Genomic DNA, 18,242 nt, shown 5'->3' on the forward strand with positions numbered 1-18,242 from the left:
AAAATTACAGTGATGAAGTAGCAACAAAAATAATTTTATGGTTGGGGGTCACCACAACACAGGGAACTGTATTAAAGGGTCACAGCATTAGGAAGGTTGAGAACCACTGCTTTAGAGAGAGGAACAGCAAGAATAGACTGGAATTGGCCCAGGCAAACTAGGAATGGGTGGTCACCCGATTAATGAGATGCATTTTCTCCCATGGCCATTGGTATCTATGACAAGCTTTGGATCCTCGGACAAACAGTGTCCTTGGTTGTCCTCATTCAGACTGCTTGCCTCTTATGCTAGAAGCCTCTGCTAAGGTCATGTTATTAGCATAAGTCTCCACTTAGGTCATGTCATTAGCGTAAGGTTTAACTTGTCACTCAGGAACCTCTCAAAAAGGAAACAGGTTTTCTCTACTTTGAGGATCCCACTGCCTTGCCCAGATGGCCTCTGGGTAACCTAAGTTTCTGTCCTTCTCCCAACATCTGGCTTTCTCCCGGGAAGCCATAGGAACGAATTCTTAAAAGAAGCCGCACACACCCTTCTTTCAGATCCACTGGCATAAGGTGCTTCAGCAGTTTTCTCACCTTCAAAAATCTCTAGACCAAACCCTGGCATCTATCTCTAAGGTCAGCTATATTGCTAGTTTTGTTTTTAGCAGGTTTGAGATACCTATTAAAATTCAATTCCATAAGTCAGCTTTGTAGGCACATCCAAAGGGGCTTCAAAGTGTTCTTGGGGAAATTTTGTTATCTTCTAATTCCTTTTATCTTGAACTTTTTGAAGCCCTCTTGAATAATTCTGGTGAGGAGATCAAGGATGGAAATGTCAGTTGGGACATATAGCTTATGGATTAAATATAGAGAAGTATTTTCCTTTGTCACATCCACACAATCCCTGTTTTCCAGAAGAACATGATTCTGGCAGCCAGCACATTTGAAACAAGTTCAAATCATGAGAAAATGCCAGAAACATAAGTCAAGGGTTCGAATGGTCTTAATGTGATGCAAACCAACGCTAAGAATTATTTCCACAGAAGTCTGCTAAGACTGCCATCAACCAAAAGTGAGACCTGTGTGAAGACTGGCCTTTCGAAGAGCACAGAGGACAATCAGTAGACATTTCTAAGTCATTTGCATTCCAAAACCGATACCATGGGCATATTTCATACCTTTGTCATCCTTGCTTTACGCAAATAAGAGAGAAGGTCTCCTCCTTCCATCAGTTCTAGGATAATATACTGGGGCTCATTCATCAGACAAACTCCAAGCTGCTTCAAAATGTTTGGATGATTAAATTTGCTAAAAGTTGGAAAGAGCGAGTAGGGTCAGGTGACAACGATGGAATTCCTACCAGGGCCTTTAACAGTGGAGCAATTCTTCACTCGCATTTCCCTTCAAAACCATGGACTATTTTTGTTCTTTACCAAGTGAAAGCCTCATTTTCCGAGAACTGACCACCTGGTCTATGCGCTTGCCTTAAGCAGGGCAGATGGCAACCCCTAGTGGCCAATGCATGCGGACAAAAATAGGCTGATTTTTACAAGGAAAAAAATTAATATTAAAATGTATTGAAAACTAAAGTAATTTTGACTAACAAAAGATATTTGAAAGCATTACATTTTTTGTCTTCATGTCCACATGTTTAGCGGTGCAATGAAGACACAGATGTTAGGCTAGACTGTTTTCTCAAGGCATCAAAGCAGTCTAATCATTAGAGCTCACAGCTGGGGACTCCCACCAGCCTTGAGTCTTCTCTTAAGATGTCCTGGAAGTGTATTCTTGGCCATATATGACTGAAACCTTGTAGACCCTGGATATTTTCACTAACATTATTGTACTTAAGGACACTCGCCCTGCACATTTTCTACACATTTAGAGGAACACAGCATGTTTAAGACTGAGCAGCTGCAGAATTTGCTTGCAAAACACACTCCATACTGAAGATGTTTTTAAAAGAAGTTCATTTTGCCCAGTGACTGTCTACACCTAGGCTCAGAAAACTGGTTACTATAGCATGCTAATGGTTAACACATTTCCATTTAAGTCTTCCAATTTTGCCTTGTTTGTTTTTGGCATGAGCTGTGGTTATGGTGAATGTAAAATGCTTCCTACCCTTTCATCCCAAGGGAAATGTACTCCAGAACTACCTCATCAGATGTGCCTCCTTCAAGAATTCAATCTTCTCCTGGTCAGTGGAGCCTTTCTTTAATGTCTGTGAAACATTTTTAAAAAAAAGAAAAAGAAGCTAAGAATCAGTGTAGCAGACATTTTCCATGAGTTCATGGGTTAATGGAGACGATATCTGTCTTGTAATATACACCCTGGATGCTAAAGATAGATAACGCATGCTGATTTGTTCTGTAAACTTACTCAAATGCCACCTCTCATTGTTGTTAAAGATGATGCAAATGGTTAAGTGTTCAACTACTAGCTGAGAGGTCGGTGGCTCAACCCCACCCAGGAACACCTCGGAAGACAGAAGTGTCTTTTCCTGGGCAAGAGTTCTCTGTACACACGGAGTCATCATAACTCAACTTATTACCCTTGTGCACAGAGAGGAAAACCTGCTAGGCAAAATGTCTATATCTACACAAAACACCCACTGCCATCAAGTAGATTCCAATTCAGTCCCATAAAAATGTAGAGTTTTCAGAAGTAGAACAAGTTTAGTTTTTAGATTCCTCTCTTAATTTTATAATCATGCAAAAACTTTTTAAATCATATTATTTGAAAATGAAAAGAATTTTGCCAAGTCTTCTAACTGAATAGCTGACCCTCAAAAACAATAGATCCCTAACCAGTAGTGATCAGGATTACTCAGTTCCATAAGAGATTCATCATCCCTCTATGCAAAGAAAGCTGTACAGAAAAAAGAAAGCATATCCTATGCTTCCTAAAAAACTACATGAAATAGACCATGCTGAGTAACTGTGTAGGGCAGGGGTCAGCAAACAATGGCTGCCTGTGGGCCAAACACAGGCCCGTCACCTAGTTTTGTTCATCTGTACTTTGTGTTTTCTCAATCTGTGAGCTGAGAATTATTTTCAGTTTTGAAAATGGCTAAATAGAAAAAGATGCAGCATTTCATTATGCATAAAAGTTATGAAATTCAAGTGTCATTCGTAAATAAAACTTTATTGGAATACTGTCACCCTCACTCATTCACATATTGATTGTCCGGAGCTGTTGTCCCACTACAACAACGTAGATGAGTCCTAAATTATGTTCTAAATGTGTCCCTTTAAGAAAAGGGTGCTGCCTCCTGGTGTAGCAGCTAGAGACTGTCTGTAATAACCCCGGTGGTTCTCCGAGAGGATGTTTGAGTGGGGAAAACATGGTTTGCCGGGTCTTGGCTAATTTTATAGTCTTAGAGATAACATGAACTCCTAAGGTTTTCTTACAGAACCTATAGATAAAATAGGAGAAATATGTGATTTCGATAGCCATGGGTAGGCTTCTATAGAATACGAGTCCTCTTGTCTACTGGAATCAATCACCCCTTATAGTTTTGTTCACTTAAATCCAGCTGTTACACACTAAAATGGCATTTAAGGAGTTGAACATCCATCTTACCTTCACTGCTACTTTGGTTTCTCCACTTCCAGCTCCTAGAATATCTACTGCAGTCCCTTCATACACTTCTCCAAAGGCCCCACTGCCCAGCAAGAGCCGCAGGCTCAGTTGCTCCCGAGGAAAGGCAGGAAGATTTTCAATCTCATCTTGGGTCGGAAGAGTGCTGTGCAGTAATAAATAATAATGTTTGTTCCATCAAGATACAAGCTTGCATTGATGTTGACGTTAAGGAGAAAACGAGTGTAAGAGAGACGAGAGACTCTCATGGATGTACAACATTTGCAGTGCCTACTACGTACCACAGTGACATGGGATTGGCATCCAGATTCCCTCCCTATTCCACCACCTTTAACCCAGGCAGAACATGTCGTTTCCCTTCCGGGCAGGACATGTTGATGGAAGCACGTATGTGTGTGGATCGCCTCGCTATGTTTACTAGAGCTTGTTCTTTTAAAGTTGACCCGTTGCTGCCGAGTTGATCCCAAGGCACAGCAGCCCTTTAAGACAGGACAGAACTGACCCCTAGAGTTTCTAAGGCTTCAGGCTTTCCCGAAGCAGACCACCACTGCTGGGTCTCAGACAGCATCGGAAGGGTTAGTATCAGTGAGCTTTCAACTCAGAACTTAAGCACTGAGCCTCCAAGGCTGTCTGTTCAAGTTATTTATTCATCTTTTAAGATTTTCAATTTGTCTAAAAATATAATCTGTGAAAATAAAAGTTCTTAAAAAATCTTTAAATGATAAATGCATCTGGGCTCATGAGCCAAAAGAGCTTTCACCTTAATGGATTCAACCAATTTATCTCTTAGCTAAACATAATTTGACGTGGTCCTGAAAATTCAACTCCATCTCCATCAGGTGAATATTATAAAGTTAGGTTTTGTCCCCCTGAAATATGAGGGGGGAAAACATCTCCAATAAAAATGCTTTGAGTTCTTAATAGAGGGTCTCAAGGAAAGTCCCCTCTGAGAGGCAGTGTCTACTTCAAAAACCTGTCAAGGAGTCCAGATAGAAAAAGCATCGTTGTAAACTGATCGTGGTAGCCATTGTCCAATGCAGCTTGATGTGATTGAACTATGGAATGATATGATACATGTATTACTCCCAATTAATAATAAATTAAAATTTTAAAAACATTGTTCTGTCTGGACTTATATGTTTCCAGAAGTCAAGTCTATTTCTATAGAATTCTATTTTTCGTAAGCCATAATATCATGCCTTTTCCAAAGCGGCACTTAAATGTGTTCTGTTCTGATGACAGCAGAAAGTTAAAGCTCGTCTTTCTTACAATGAACTGGTCACTGTACAACTCCGTTAGAGGAATAAGGTTGACTTGGTGGCACTTGCAGGAAACCCTTGACATGTCTCTTTTTGAAAATGCTGCTTGCAGTTGGCCAAGTCATGCTGCTGTCTCCTCCCTTCAGTGCGGTGTGTCCCCGTCTGCTTCATTTGGTGTGAGGCCCTCTGATTAAGCACAGTGGACTTTTCCTCATTTTTGTAGGATAGGATAGGCAGATCATTTGTCACCCAGACCAGGTCATGTTTGAGCATGGAAAAAGATTGTTATTAATAGTTACGCTGGAGTAGCAGGCATAACTCAAGGCAGTCCCGGGGAAAGCAGATGGATGGTCATGCCGGGTGCTGCCGCCCCCAGGTTCCAGCCACCCAGGTTACGTACTGGATCGCATAGCAGGCGTTAGCCAGGCCCACGCCAGCTGCCACGGCTCGCTGCTCCTCCGGCTCCTTGTCGTTTGTGACAATGGTCAGCCTTTTCTTAGGAGAGTTTTGGTTCCTTAACCTTCGATGCCAGACTATCAGGAAAAAAACAAATACATAGTTTACCAGATAAAGTGCTGCCTACCCTTTCCTTTAGAAAATATAAACAATACCTTGAATGTTTATATATAAGAACACTGTGGATTAAATAACAGACCTTGATTGAACAAGCGCCAATGAGATAGAGGTCCAAAGTTATATTAAAACATGGAATTTATATCACATCACTGGGCATCTTTCTTGTATATTTTCTTTTGTTCTCAACAAGCTGAAATACCATACTATTGTTTCCGTGCCGTACGCCCACCCAGTGCCGACACTGATCCTCCCTAATAGGGGGATCATGAGTGATTTTTGTTGGCTTTCAAGAAATAATGAACAGATATTATTTTTATCATAAAAGAGTTCTTTTTACAAGGTCACGGTGCAATTTGAACAGTATTCTGTTGGAGGATATTTTATCAGAATTTAGAAACGGGAAGAATGCTTTGGAAGATGGTCATTAAAACTTGAGCTTTGTTTCATTGTAGCTTCTATGCCCAGCAGATGAGAGTGAAATCCTCTAAAAGGCCCAAAGGGGAAAGTCTGCAGTCCCTTTGTTCAGGGAATTTTTCAAACCAGAGCCATTCTCACTCCGTCATCATGTGTGAAGACCCCATGTCAGCCCAGCACCCTTCTCATTGCTAACAAGACCACGGCAACCTCTGCTGATCTCTCCTGTCTGAGCTTCTGGGTCCAACTGTGCCTCTCAGCATTTCTCCGGTGTGCCTGTCTGGAATCTTTTATATACTCTGGCCTTTTAGTATCCTTTAACACACATCTTGTGATGAATCTGTTCACAAGGTGTGTCTCACATCCCTCTTTCATGCCAAGTCCCTCGAGGTCAACAGTTGTGTTTTACTGCATTAGATTCTCCTCGAGCCTCAGTGGAAGGCTAAAGTTGTATTAGACACAGCTCCCCGAAGTGAAGGCTGTTGATGCTTCCTCTTAAACCCTGATTTCAATTTATATTTATAATGATCACTGTTGAAAGCTCTCAGCACCAGGCAAACTTTAAAATACACTACTTTTTATTATTTGAACCATTCAGTCTCGTCTCATGCACTAGCACACATCTACTAGTAAGACCACATGCACTGCTATTAAAAGCAAATGACTGAATTAGCTTAGCTGCACTCAGACAGAACAAAGATCTTTGTGAGTCCCGAGACAGTCAGCTATCCATAGGATGTCTTGGAGTCACTGTCAGTTGGCTGAAATCCTCTCATGGGCAGCCAGTACAATTATGGGTTCAAACAATAATGATGAACAAACAAGCAGCCAAGCAGAGGTCAGATGAAGGATTCTTCATGCAACACGCCTTCCCAGTAGGAAAGCAGACAAGCAGGCCAGCCTATATGCCAACTGCCAAATAGACTGCAGTCATATGGGTAATTCCAGCGGGGCTGGCTTAGTGGCACCAACATCAGCTGTGCGGTACTTAGACTCCCTGGAACCGCAGGTTAAAATCCTGGCAGGCTCGGCTGAAATCTTTAGCTTTCCAAGTTAGCTGAAGGAGCTCCACACATGATCTGGGTGGAATCTTTGGAAAGCCACCTCAAGTCAAGTTTCAACATGCTCTCTAAGACCTTCTAACTCCAATGAGCTTTGAGGGGAATAAATTAGATTTAGCACACTTGGTGAAATGCTGGCTTTCTTCTGGGAGGGTTCAACTTTATGTTTATAATTTTTCCTTTCTAATCTTTATTTGTGTGCAAAATAAACCACAGCTTCCTAAACATTGCCTTGAGCATGCTGTTCTGACAAGCGGCATGCCGTTCTTGTAAAACAGCAGTGTGTCAGAGATTGCTAACGTTAGCAATGGATGCCATGGTGGTTATTGGGCACTGTTGAGACCATTCCACGCACAGTGAGCCTGTGTGGCTGAGCAGAATTGCTGTAGAGGGTTTTGTCAGATGTAATCTTGATGGAAGAACATAGTCAGGTCTTCCTCCCAGGATCCTCGAGGTGGGCTCAAAACACCGACCTCTAAGTCAGCAGCTGAGCGCTCAACTACGGTACCCCCAGAACTCCTTTAACAAAGCAAGACATTTGAAGGCTTGAAACACGGAGTTACTGATATGCATAATAAAGCAACCAGGCATAAACCAGGATGCCTGGTCACCCAGTAGGTCTAATATGTAACTTTCCCTTTGTGGGTGGTCACTGCATTTTACCATCATGAAGCTAAATCGCTAAAAAGAAGAGAAAAAACTCTTAAGGCAACCACATCCATCTATCTACTACACTCAACTTCTCTGCTTTCCTGCTCATTTATGAAAGACAAGGATTTGAAATATGCAGCTCAGATGTTTAAGAGCAAGACTAGATCCTAAAATCCAGAAATGGATCTTCTACAAAAGAGGCCCGCTCATTCCAAATGCAGGCTGTCTGCCTTGAGACCAAAGCTCTCCTGTCCAAGAGTTTTCACTGACACCGCCCTCCACCCATTAATCCCACACGTATTTGTGTCCCCAGGGCTATTTTTCTGTCATTTGTCTCAAATTATAAACCAGAAAACACTTGTTATGTAGCCAATCAGAAATAACTATTTAAAAATAAAGTTAAATGTTGGAGTCCCTGTAACTAAAGTATACAGTAAAGTATAAATGCAGACATGGTTTTCATAATGGAGTTATCTCTAGGTCAGATGAAAGTTTGCAGAAGTCAGTGGTTGAGAAAATATAGCCCAAAGTAACATTATGGATTTTATAAACTTTACTTATTTAATCACAAGGTTTCATGGCCAGGTTAGATAAACCAAGAGCTATATCCATCAGTATGACCTTGTAAACAATGTGTTAGCTGCTTTTTAAAATATATATTATACATACCAAAGGACAATGGGATTGTAACAATCAGAAATATTCCTACTATAATAGCAAGTATAAAGCTTGTTTCTGGGAGCCAAGGAGTATCTAATGAAAGAAATAGAAAAATATGAATCATTACAATAAAGCTAGATAACCCCAGTGTTACATCATGTACACATTCTTGGGAGTCCAGAGCTACTTCCTAAAAATAATTAGAAATCAGTTGCTGAATGGTTATTTACACCAAGGGAAACTGAAACCAGAGCTCTCTTCCCACCCCCACCCCTAACTCCCAAAGTTGCTCTAGATCCAACACACCATTGGAGCGTTCTGGTCCAATCTCCTACATTAAAGCCCCTGAGGAATCATTTGATGTATATGGAACAAGACGTTTTCAGTCAGATATAGTTGGATCATCGATTCTATAATACAATCTTAAAACACACAATGCCACATGTATTAACCTAGAGGATATCCAAATGAAAGCAGGATCCCCTGTTTAAAGAGGTCTCAGCCATGCAGAGGAGAAGAATATGTAGACCAGAACTTGGCAAACTGCAGCTCATGGGCCAAATCTAGCTGCAGCCTGATTTTGTACCACCCTGAGCTAAGAATGATTCTCACATTTTTAAAATGTTATCAAGAAGAAGAAAAGAAGAAGCAATCGTTATACAGATAAGATGCAGCTCCCAAAGCCTGAAATACTTACTGTTTGACCCTTTCTAATGCAAGAATGATAGAAGTTGTATACTGAATCATAGGTTATGTGTGCACAAAATGCATTAATTCCTTTTTCTTAAAGAGCATCATGTTGGGTCTATTTAAGCTAGGATTTGAAAGAGGAAAAGAATATCAATTGTCACAAAGCAAAGAAATGGAAATTCTGGCCCAGGAGCCTTGGTAGGTGTGTGGGGGTGGGAGGGTGCCTGCATTCTAGGTAGAGGGAAATATACGGTGAGTGACCTGGTGTCATAAAAGCTTTTTCTAGCTTTATATTCCTTCATCGTGCAGATAAACATTAAAAAAGACGTTCCACAAGTGGAAGCAAATCATAAAAGGACTTAAACACCATACTTGATCTGAAGGCAGTGAATGAGGAGCCAATTCAAATAAATCAGCGGGGGAGTAAGTGATCCAGTGTTTGCTTCAGCTGGATTCACTGGCAGCAATGTGACCAGAGCCAGAGTGCAGGCAAGAAAGTGTAGCTTGACAAAGTTCTGAAAACTTCCTAAACAACACAACACCTTCAGGGCATCAGTCGCTCGGCCTACAGTCTGAAGGACACCAAGGGCAATTTTCATAACATAGTGCACAAAGACAATGTTGTACATCCTACATTGTGAGTGGAAACGCCAGTCTTAAAAGCCGTCTAAGTTGCATTCGTCTCTCCCTATCTGGAGGAAAGAAGAGTGATGAAAATGAGAGCAATTAGTCCAGTGGACTAATGGACAATGCAAAAATTCGTCTCCACAGCCTGGAAACCTGAAGAACTCAATTTTACCTGACGACTACTACCAATTAGAAGGTGATTGAGTGAAAGGAATGTTTAGAACAAACCCCAAGACATAAAAGATACCTGGCTTATTGGTCAGATAGACTCTGGTGGAATCCCCAAGACTTATACCCTAAGTCACTCTAGTAAAAGAGGGGGAAAAAGAAATGATATCTTAAATCAGGAAAGGCAAAATAGTCATGGAGAGCTCAACAGAGAGACACGTAGATGGTGAAATGAACAGAACGTGAGGACCAGATAGAGTAAATAGCAAACATGTCACTGAAATGCATAGCCTACATGAATAGAAAGATGTGCATCACAAACTAAGACAGGAAACACAAAGGAAAAAAGCTATCATTGGCTGTTGTTGCATCAAACTCCAACTTCCAGCTACTGCAGGAGCAAAACACTACTCAGTTCATTGCATCTGGAAGTGCTGCAGAAATCTCGGCACCACAGCAAAGCACAGTCTCCATTGGCAAATGCCCTATGGGTGCATATGAAATGCACTGGCCAGGATTGAGCCCAGGAAGGAGACAGAGTACAGTTTTATGAGGTGGTCGGACCAGGAACAGCATAAAAATCTGAACAAAGTAACATCAGAAAATGGACAGTCGTGGACTTTATATGGAAGATATTTGGAGCAGTTGATTATTATTGAAGATAAAAAATGGCATGATGATTACATCAGATAAACTGATTACATCAGATAAGCTGAAAGGTTGCATCAGAGAATCTGAATAATTCACTAGTTTGTCTGATCAGCTATATGGTCACCCGAACTATTGGTAACGTAAGACTGTGCCTATCATTGTCACTGCACCTCTGTGCAATAAATCAGTGTAGACAAACATAGGAACATACCTCCGGCCAGCACAATACTCTCACTGATTCCACTGTATTCACCGAGCCCCAGCTTATTTGCAGCTGCGACTCTGAATTGAAATGTTCCTTTCAGGTTTTTGGACTTCCACGTGCAAATGCTACTGCAAGATCCATTGAATACTATCTTCCACTTTAAATTCCGGTTCTCGGAATCATTTGAAGCACCCATTCTGCAAAGCAAACGGTAAAGTGGTAACTAGAGCGATGTGTTTGTTATGACTCGATGCTCGTCGATCGGTGAATGCCAGAGCTCTGGAGATTCTCTTGTTGTACACTTTACCCTTCATCTCATTTCACCCCCATGATCCAGCTACAGAACACTGACTGGTCATAAAAAGTCATCCCAGCAATGCCTGGGGCCAACCCACTCAGCTCACTAGGAAAATAATGAGTAGCCAATGGCCAAGAGGCTGCTGAAGATCATGTTCCTATTGCACATTCCTACTGTTGGAATGTGCAAATTTTTTTTCAAAATTCACAAGACAGTTGGGAATTCTGCCAACATTTTAAACTTGTGTTTAATTTTCCTAATTTTTAACACCACCTCTGAATAAAATGCAATGTAAATACATCTCCACTACCAAACTGTTATTTGTCTCAAAGTGCAATGTTCAGTGTTTCCTTTTTTATGGACCTACATTCTGCCTCAAAGTAATGCCACATTGTGAAATTGGCCCTAGAAAAAGAGAAAGAGGCATTCTGATAAAGGGTATTGTTATTGGTTGCTGCCTAGTCAGCTCCACCTCCTACCAACCCTCCTCTGTACAACAGGACACGCCATTGGCCAGCCTGCACCATCTTCACAATTGTTATTAAGTTTGGCCTTTTTCTTGCAGCCATTGTGTCAATTCCCCTCATTAAGGGTCTTCCTCTTTTTCACAGACCCTCTACTTTACCAAGTCTGATGTCTTGTGCAGGGTGTGGTTTCTTGGGCCACGCTGTCCAGAGCCCATGCGACACAGTCATGAACCTTCTCTACTCAGGAGCATTGTGGCTATACGTCCTCCAGGAGAGATTGGTTTGTTCTTCTGGACGTTTATGATACTTTTCATATTCTTCACCCACACCACACTTTGAATGCACCAAATTGTCTCTAGTCTTGCTTATTCGTTGTCCAACTTTCATATGAGTATAAAACAATTAAAAATGCTAGGACTTGAAGTGTGCTTTAGTAGTCAAAGTTACATCTTTGCACACACAGCACACTATACTTACCGGTGCTCAGCACTCTGGTGTTGTAGTGGGCTGTGTGTTGGGCTACTAACCACAAGGTCAGCAATTAGAACCACTGACCACTCTGTGAGAGAGAGATGAGGCTCCCTGCTCCTGTAAAATGTGCAGCCCCAGAAACCCAGCAGAGACGTTCTACCTGGTACTACAGGGTCACTATGAGTAAAATTCAACTCAATGGCAATGGGTTTGGGATTTTATGTTTTGTGTTATACTACAGCTTTTAATGTACTGCTTCACGTAATTCAGTCTTCACAACAGCATAAAGAGGCAGGTATCACCACTTGCTTTTTATGGTTGAAAATACTAAGTTCAACAAAAGGCATCAAACTAGGTTTAAATATGATGTGTCTGATATATAAACCATAGATACATGAATGGATTCAGGGCTCACTCATAATTCATTTCCCAATCTAAGAACAATTAGTTCTTATGCATGCTTTAAGCTTGCCCTCATGAAGAGATCACTGGTGATATGGTTGCTATAGCAAAGTATGGTGAAGAAAACATATGGAGTCTGACTATTAGAAATAACACCTTTGGGGGGGGGGCGTTCTTAAAAGCATGTTTTAAAACAAGCATCCGCCTATGTGAGGTGTCAACTAAACCCACACAGAAGAAGCATACTACCCTGTGTGATCCAAAGATTATGAACAATAAAATCCATATCTGAAGGGGAAATGGTATGGTATCAGAGTTTACATTGTGAACATGCTGTTTGCAAAAGTGTATGGCTGACAGGGGGAGCCCAAATTCTATTGACAGGGTCCACATAGGAATTAAGCCTCTGGTGAATTCCCACTGACCACACACCAGGGAGGTGAATAGACTTGTAGTTCAGTGGGGTTTTCTTTTGTTTGTTTTGTTTTGATTTTGTGTTTTGGTGAGTATGTGTTTCCAAGATGGGTAAAGCTATAGAGTCAGTGGCTGCATTCATGGTTGCATGGGAATCTGGCAGGGAAGGTCAGAGGGAAATGGGTAGCTGAGAGCAATGAGTCCAAGGAAGAAGAAAATATTCTAAAATAGATCGTGGAGATTATTTAATTGTATGATATATGCATTATATGCCAATAAAACTGTTAATGAATAAATAAGAAATATGATGTATCTGGCTCCCCAGTTTGTACACTTTGCACTACCATTACCGCTGTAACTTCAGCAAATCCATGGAGACTAACTCGAGCATCCTCACTCAAAAATGTATTTCAAGATACTGATTGTACAATAGTCATTCTGTTTGCACATGATCTGTCATAACAGGGAAAAAATGAAGCATCAAATAAATGATGGGACGCTAACCACATGGTCAGAGGTTCAAATTCACCAGCCACATTGCAAAAGAAAGATTGACTGCTCACGTAAAGATTTACAGCCTCAAATAAAGTCACTGTAAGTCAACAATGACTCCATGGACTTGAGTCTGAGGTGCGATGGCAGTGTTCTCAACCAAACAATCAAATTCACTGCCTCTCAGTTGACTCCAACACAGCGGCACCTGTAAGACAGCAGAACTGCCCCTGTGGGTTTCTTTATGTGAGCAGCTTCATCTTTTTCCCACGATCACCTGGTGGGTGAGAACCACTCGCCTTTGAGTTAGCAGTTCAGGAAAGCAACAGTATTAAAGACGTGGCCTGCAGGGAACAGAGAATTATAGTCACAGACCACCAAGTCAGGTCTGTCGCTTAGAAGGTTTGGCTGATCCTATTCATTACTAAGATTATCATTATTATTTTGTCCCTTATTATTAGTAGATTCAGTATTGGTGACTTTGTATATTCACTAAAATTTATTCTCCTCCAATTTAATTTCAGAATCAAAACCCACTGTGCTTTCTCAGTAATTTGCATAAATACATAGAAAAGTGAAATATGTGAGTTGCCCAGTGTGCAGTCTCCTCCAAGATGAAGCAAGGCAATGATGAATGGTCTTAATTCAGTTCTCAAACTCTGTTTCGGAAGGATGGTGTGCCTCCACATCTGCCACGCAGCCACTGAAGCATACATCATGAGGCCAGGGCATTCTCTGTTAAAGAGCCGAAAAATGGGTCCATAGCTTTCTCCGAGTGTCTTCTCCTTATTAGGAAGATCTCTCTCCCAGTTTTGGAAACACAGTAATTTTCTCTGTCCTACTCATTTAGTGGTATTCCCCCCCCCATGCACATTTTTGTGCTATCTGTGGGTTAATTCACTCCATCAAATGGTCTCCAACATATTGCTGAAGTGACATCTAGAACTCCTGAGCACAAGAAAGCTGTAATACACAGTATGGAGAAAAGATGCATAAAATGCATAAGTTTAATTCAGGCATGCATTAGAGCTGTTGGGCATGAATCCAACATTAATGAATTCACTTGAAATATTAATTGAAGTTTCATTAAAGAGAAATAAATAAAGCAAGGTTGTGCATCGATAGGTTGATGAAAATACTGTGACAAAAAATTAAACCTGTATTTCCCATTGAAGGAATGATTCTGTATTCTTTAATGTGCAGTGAACAGAGACTTTATATGATATAACTACTCTGAATAATAAGGATCATCTGTCTTTCACTCTACATGAGGAACATAACAGAAATGTGAAGAGGTTTCAGTGAGAAACAGGACGAGGTAGTTCTCCCTAACTTGAGCAGGCGCACAATTCAGGTTAGGAGACTGCCAGAGCAAGAAGAGGCAAAAATAGATCTAAAGCTCAAGTTGCCAGAACTATAATTATGGAAGTGACTTTCATCCTTGGAACATCTTAAAAGATGGTTTCATAGTCCCGTGAGGGGCGTGTCTTTGGAATTTGGAATTCTCTTCCTAAGTTGGCATGAAATCAGTCCGTCTAAGCCAGTCCAGTTCACTGAGCTCCCCATTCTGGTCCACCCTAGGGTTGCATGTGTTCCTCTGTTACATGTTTTTCATCAGCAGCACATTATTCAGTCCCTGGGAACACACTGAATTTAGTAGACAGAGAATCCTATGTGACCTATGCACTTTAGACGATTTTAGGACATCATCAAATTTTCCATTTTGAAAAATACCTTGATCATTGCCAGTTCTCATTCGACATTGTTCATCTTCCTAAAACAAATTATCAGCAGAACTTGACATCCACACCGTCATCTCTAACACTGAACATCGACTCGGTTTCCTGACCCGCTGCTGCATTCGTTTTCAGTTGCAGTAACCAACGATTGACTGATTGAATCCCCTCCAAAAAGTTTGGATGAGGACTACCTTTTTCAGAGAGGAATAATGTGATCTGACCAAGAATACTAAGGCTGATGTGTAGGAATTAAGCAAACAATGCAAGGATGTACTCAAGATTCTTAAACCAAAGCTCCGTGTATTTATTTATAAATGCACCTGCATAAGTCTTCAAAATTCTGACCTAATAATACCTTATTGTTAAGCACTCCTATTGTTTACAAAGCACTTTTGCACACAGCAGATGTACCTGAGCTCAAGGATATAGTACAGAAGCCGGCTTCCATTATCTTCAGCTTTTTCCCACTGTATTGAATTTTCACTCCCTTCTAAAATTTTAGGAATGCCTGGTTTACTTGGGATTCCAGCTTTAGAAACAAAAGAAAATGTTGATTGTTACTTTAGAAGGGAAAAAAAAATCTACGTTGACACCTTTCTCTATAATATGTCTGCTAAAAGGAAAACAAAATGCACGAAAGAGATATTAAGAATTCTCATATGAATATATACACTTAATTGAGTATCTGAAGTTGTTATTACTGATAAACTAGGTAGATTACTGATAAGATAAATGTTGGATCCTAGTTTGACACAAAATAAATGAAAATTCAAATTCAGAAAACTACTATAAGTTTTCAAACATTGTCCCTTGATTCTTATAGGAATCAACTTGAAGTTATAATATGCTGTTTGGACCATTTATTAATTTAATGTATTTTTCAGATTTTTTGTGTCTGAAATACAGCAGTCACTAATTAAATATCTTATATACTTACCAAACTTTTCAAACACACTACAATTGAGTTAATCCTGACTCATAGCGACCCTATTGGACAGAGTCGAATTGCATCCCCCCCCCCCAAAAAAAAAAACCTCCTGAAAAAAATGTGTGATTCAAAGGCTCTACCTTTTTGTGAGGGTGGAAAAATTCATTTCTCCAATGGAGCATTTGGTGGTTTCAAACTGATAGCTTTGTGGTAGTGTCCCAACTCATAAACCACAACACCACCAGGGCTCCTTTTAGTAACCACCATATTCATGGAGAGCTGGTGGTGCTATCAGGTAAGCATTGGGCTTCTAACTGCAAAGTTGCTAGTTTGAAACACCCCCACACCCCAGCCATTCCATAGGAGATAAATGAGGTTATCTGTGCCAATAAAGACTTACAGCCTCATCTATCCTATATAGGATCTCAATGAGTCAGAATCAACTCAATGGAAGTGACTATTTTGTTTTGTTTTGTTTTGCTGTTAAGTAAATATTTAGCACTCAGTGGGTCCTTTGGGCATGTGTTCAGGAAAATCACTCCCTGGTGGATTAACGGTGGCTGTAGCAATAGGTTCACACATGACGATGTGGTTCAAATCCACCAACTATGCCACAGGATTGATATGTGGTAGTCTGTTTCCATAAAGATTTAGAGCCTTGGAAACTATGACTTGGAATCAACGAGAAGGCAATGGGTTTCTTTTGGCAGCACTACTATCATTCCATTATCACTGCAGAATGCAAGATAGATGTAAGAATGCAAAACAAAACAAAACATTTTGCTCACGTTAGAATCCTAGAAGACTGGGCCAATATTATCTCTTTAGAAGAGAATGCCTTTACAGACTCCTAATTCTTTCTAGTTTCTTCACTCAAATCCTAGAAACAATCATTTTAAGTACTCTCATTTCAGGAAAACGTCAACTTCTATGGTTAGTGAAATATAGGGTGAGAAACGAAACTTAGAAATGAATTTCCTCCATGCTGAATATGGTAGTACTCACCTTTTGTCTTAAAGCTTTGTGGAAGGGAGGTGCTATTTTCTCCTGTAATGTAAACCACCACTACTCGGACATTATAGGAAGTATAAGGTTGTAGATCTGTAATGTTACAGACATATGCAGGACCTTGGCTACACGAAGCTTTCACATGGTAAAACTCACTGTATTTCCACTAGGGAAAAATAAAGTCTTGATTAGAATTGTTTCTCTAAGAAAACTTGCTTAGAAGTGAATGGACATTTGTACACCCGTGCTCATTGCAGTATAATCACAATAGCAAAAAATATAGGAAACAACCTGAATGTCCATCCACAGAAGAATAGAGAAACCCACTGTGGTACGTACACACAGTACAATACTACAGAATGTTAAAGAATACCAAGAAAGCTACAAAACACCTCGTAAAATGGATGTATCCATAGTTCATTATCTAACTAAGACTATCACACACACAAAAATATTATAGGAGACCACTATTATGCAAGGTCAAGAAAAGATTTTCACACAAGATGATCTAGTCATTGACCGTTACTAGGGGTTGAAAGAGAAGGGGGAATCAATAACTATCTAGAAGGTAGACATATTGACGTGGGTAAAGGGGAAGGCTACAGTAAGACTGTAATAAGAGAGAGGTCATCAAAAACCGATAGAGGCAGAGGAAGACACAACGAGGAGTACAAGAGCCCAACAGAGCATTCGTTAAATGCCCTTTGATAGACAATCCTGCAATAACAATAATCTACAAGTGCATGCGTAGGTAGACAGACAAACTGAACAGGTGTGAAAGTGAAAATGAGATTATGCCCACGAATATATAGAGGTTTGACAGAGGATCCTTCTGTATATGTATTTCCCTGTCCTGCAACTAAATTCATGAATGTAGTGAAGCATACAGAGGCAAAGTTAGGAAAACTTTTAAACATAGTCTAAAATCTTGGGGGAATGAATCACTGGACCTGATGCCACCAAGGTCAACGGACAAAACAAAATCCACAAAGATGATGTTCTACATCCTACTTTGATGAGCAGCAACTGGGATCTTAAATGTTTGTGAGCAGTCATCTAAGGTGCAACTATTTGTCTTTCCCTACCTGGAGCAAAGATGAGTTCAATTAGTCCAATAGACCAATGGACAGCTCAAAGGTCAGTTCAACACGCGAAGAACTAGACGGTGCCTGGTTACCATGCTAAGAGATCTCATTAGAAGGCCTGGATAGAGGAGGAAAACTATGAACCCAACTCAGAATCGTTAAAAAAAACAACAAACAAACCAGGTTTACTGGTTGAATAGACACTGGTGGAATGCCAGAAACAATATGGCCTTACTCGTGTCAGACTGGAAACTGAATTATGATAGGTAGATTTATTATACCGACCTGGCCAATGGGAAAATGTGAGATTAATCAGGTCACAGTTTGATTGGAGGGCAAAGAGATAAATGGCTTGGCAAGCCCTGCCCCTCTCTCTCTTGCGCTCTGGTGATCAG

General features: G+C 40.5%; 1 protein-coding gene across 1 annotated transcript in view; it reads right to left on the reverse strand.

Moving 5' to 3' along the window:
• The window catches only part of ROS1 (ROS proto-oncogene 1, receptor tyrosine kinase), a 155,056-nt gene that overhangs the window by 31,276 nt on the left and 105,538 nt on the right, over positions 1–18,242 (reverse strand). The window contains exons 32-39 of the mRNA XM_030886771.1: positions 16,760–16,928; positions 15,238–15,355; positions 10,550–10,740; positions 8,212–8,295; positions 5,241–5,373; positions 3,564–3,726; positions 2,138–2,202; positions 1,160–1,289 (exon numbers count right to left, since the gene is read on the reverse strand). Of these exons, the coding sequence (XP_030742631.1) occupies positions 1,160–1,289; positions 2,138–2,202; positions 3,564–3,726; positions 5,241–5,373; positions 8,212–8,295; positions 10,550–10,740; positions 15,238–15,355; positions 16,760–16,928 (1,053 nt within the window). The remainder of the gene's footprint in view (positions 1–1,159; positions 1,290–2,137; positions 2,203–3,563; positions 3,727–5,240; positions 5,374–8,211; positions 8,296–10,549; positions 10,741–15,237; positions 15,356–16,759; positions 16,929–18,242) is intronic.

This window comes from Echinops telfairi, unplaced genomic scaffold, assembly GCF_000313985.2.
Source record: "Echinops telfairi isolate 266 unplaced genomic scaffold, ASM31398v2 ScPeMD7_3533;HRSCAF=4204_0, whole genome shotgun sequence".
Lineage (NCBI taxonomy): Eukaryota > Metazoa > Chordata > Mammalia > Afrosoricida > Tenrecidae > Echinops > Echinops telfairi.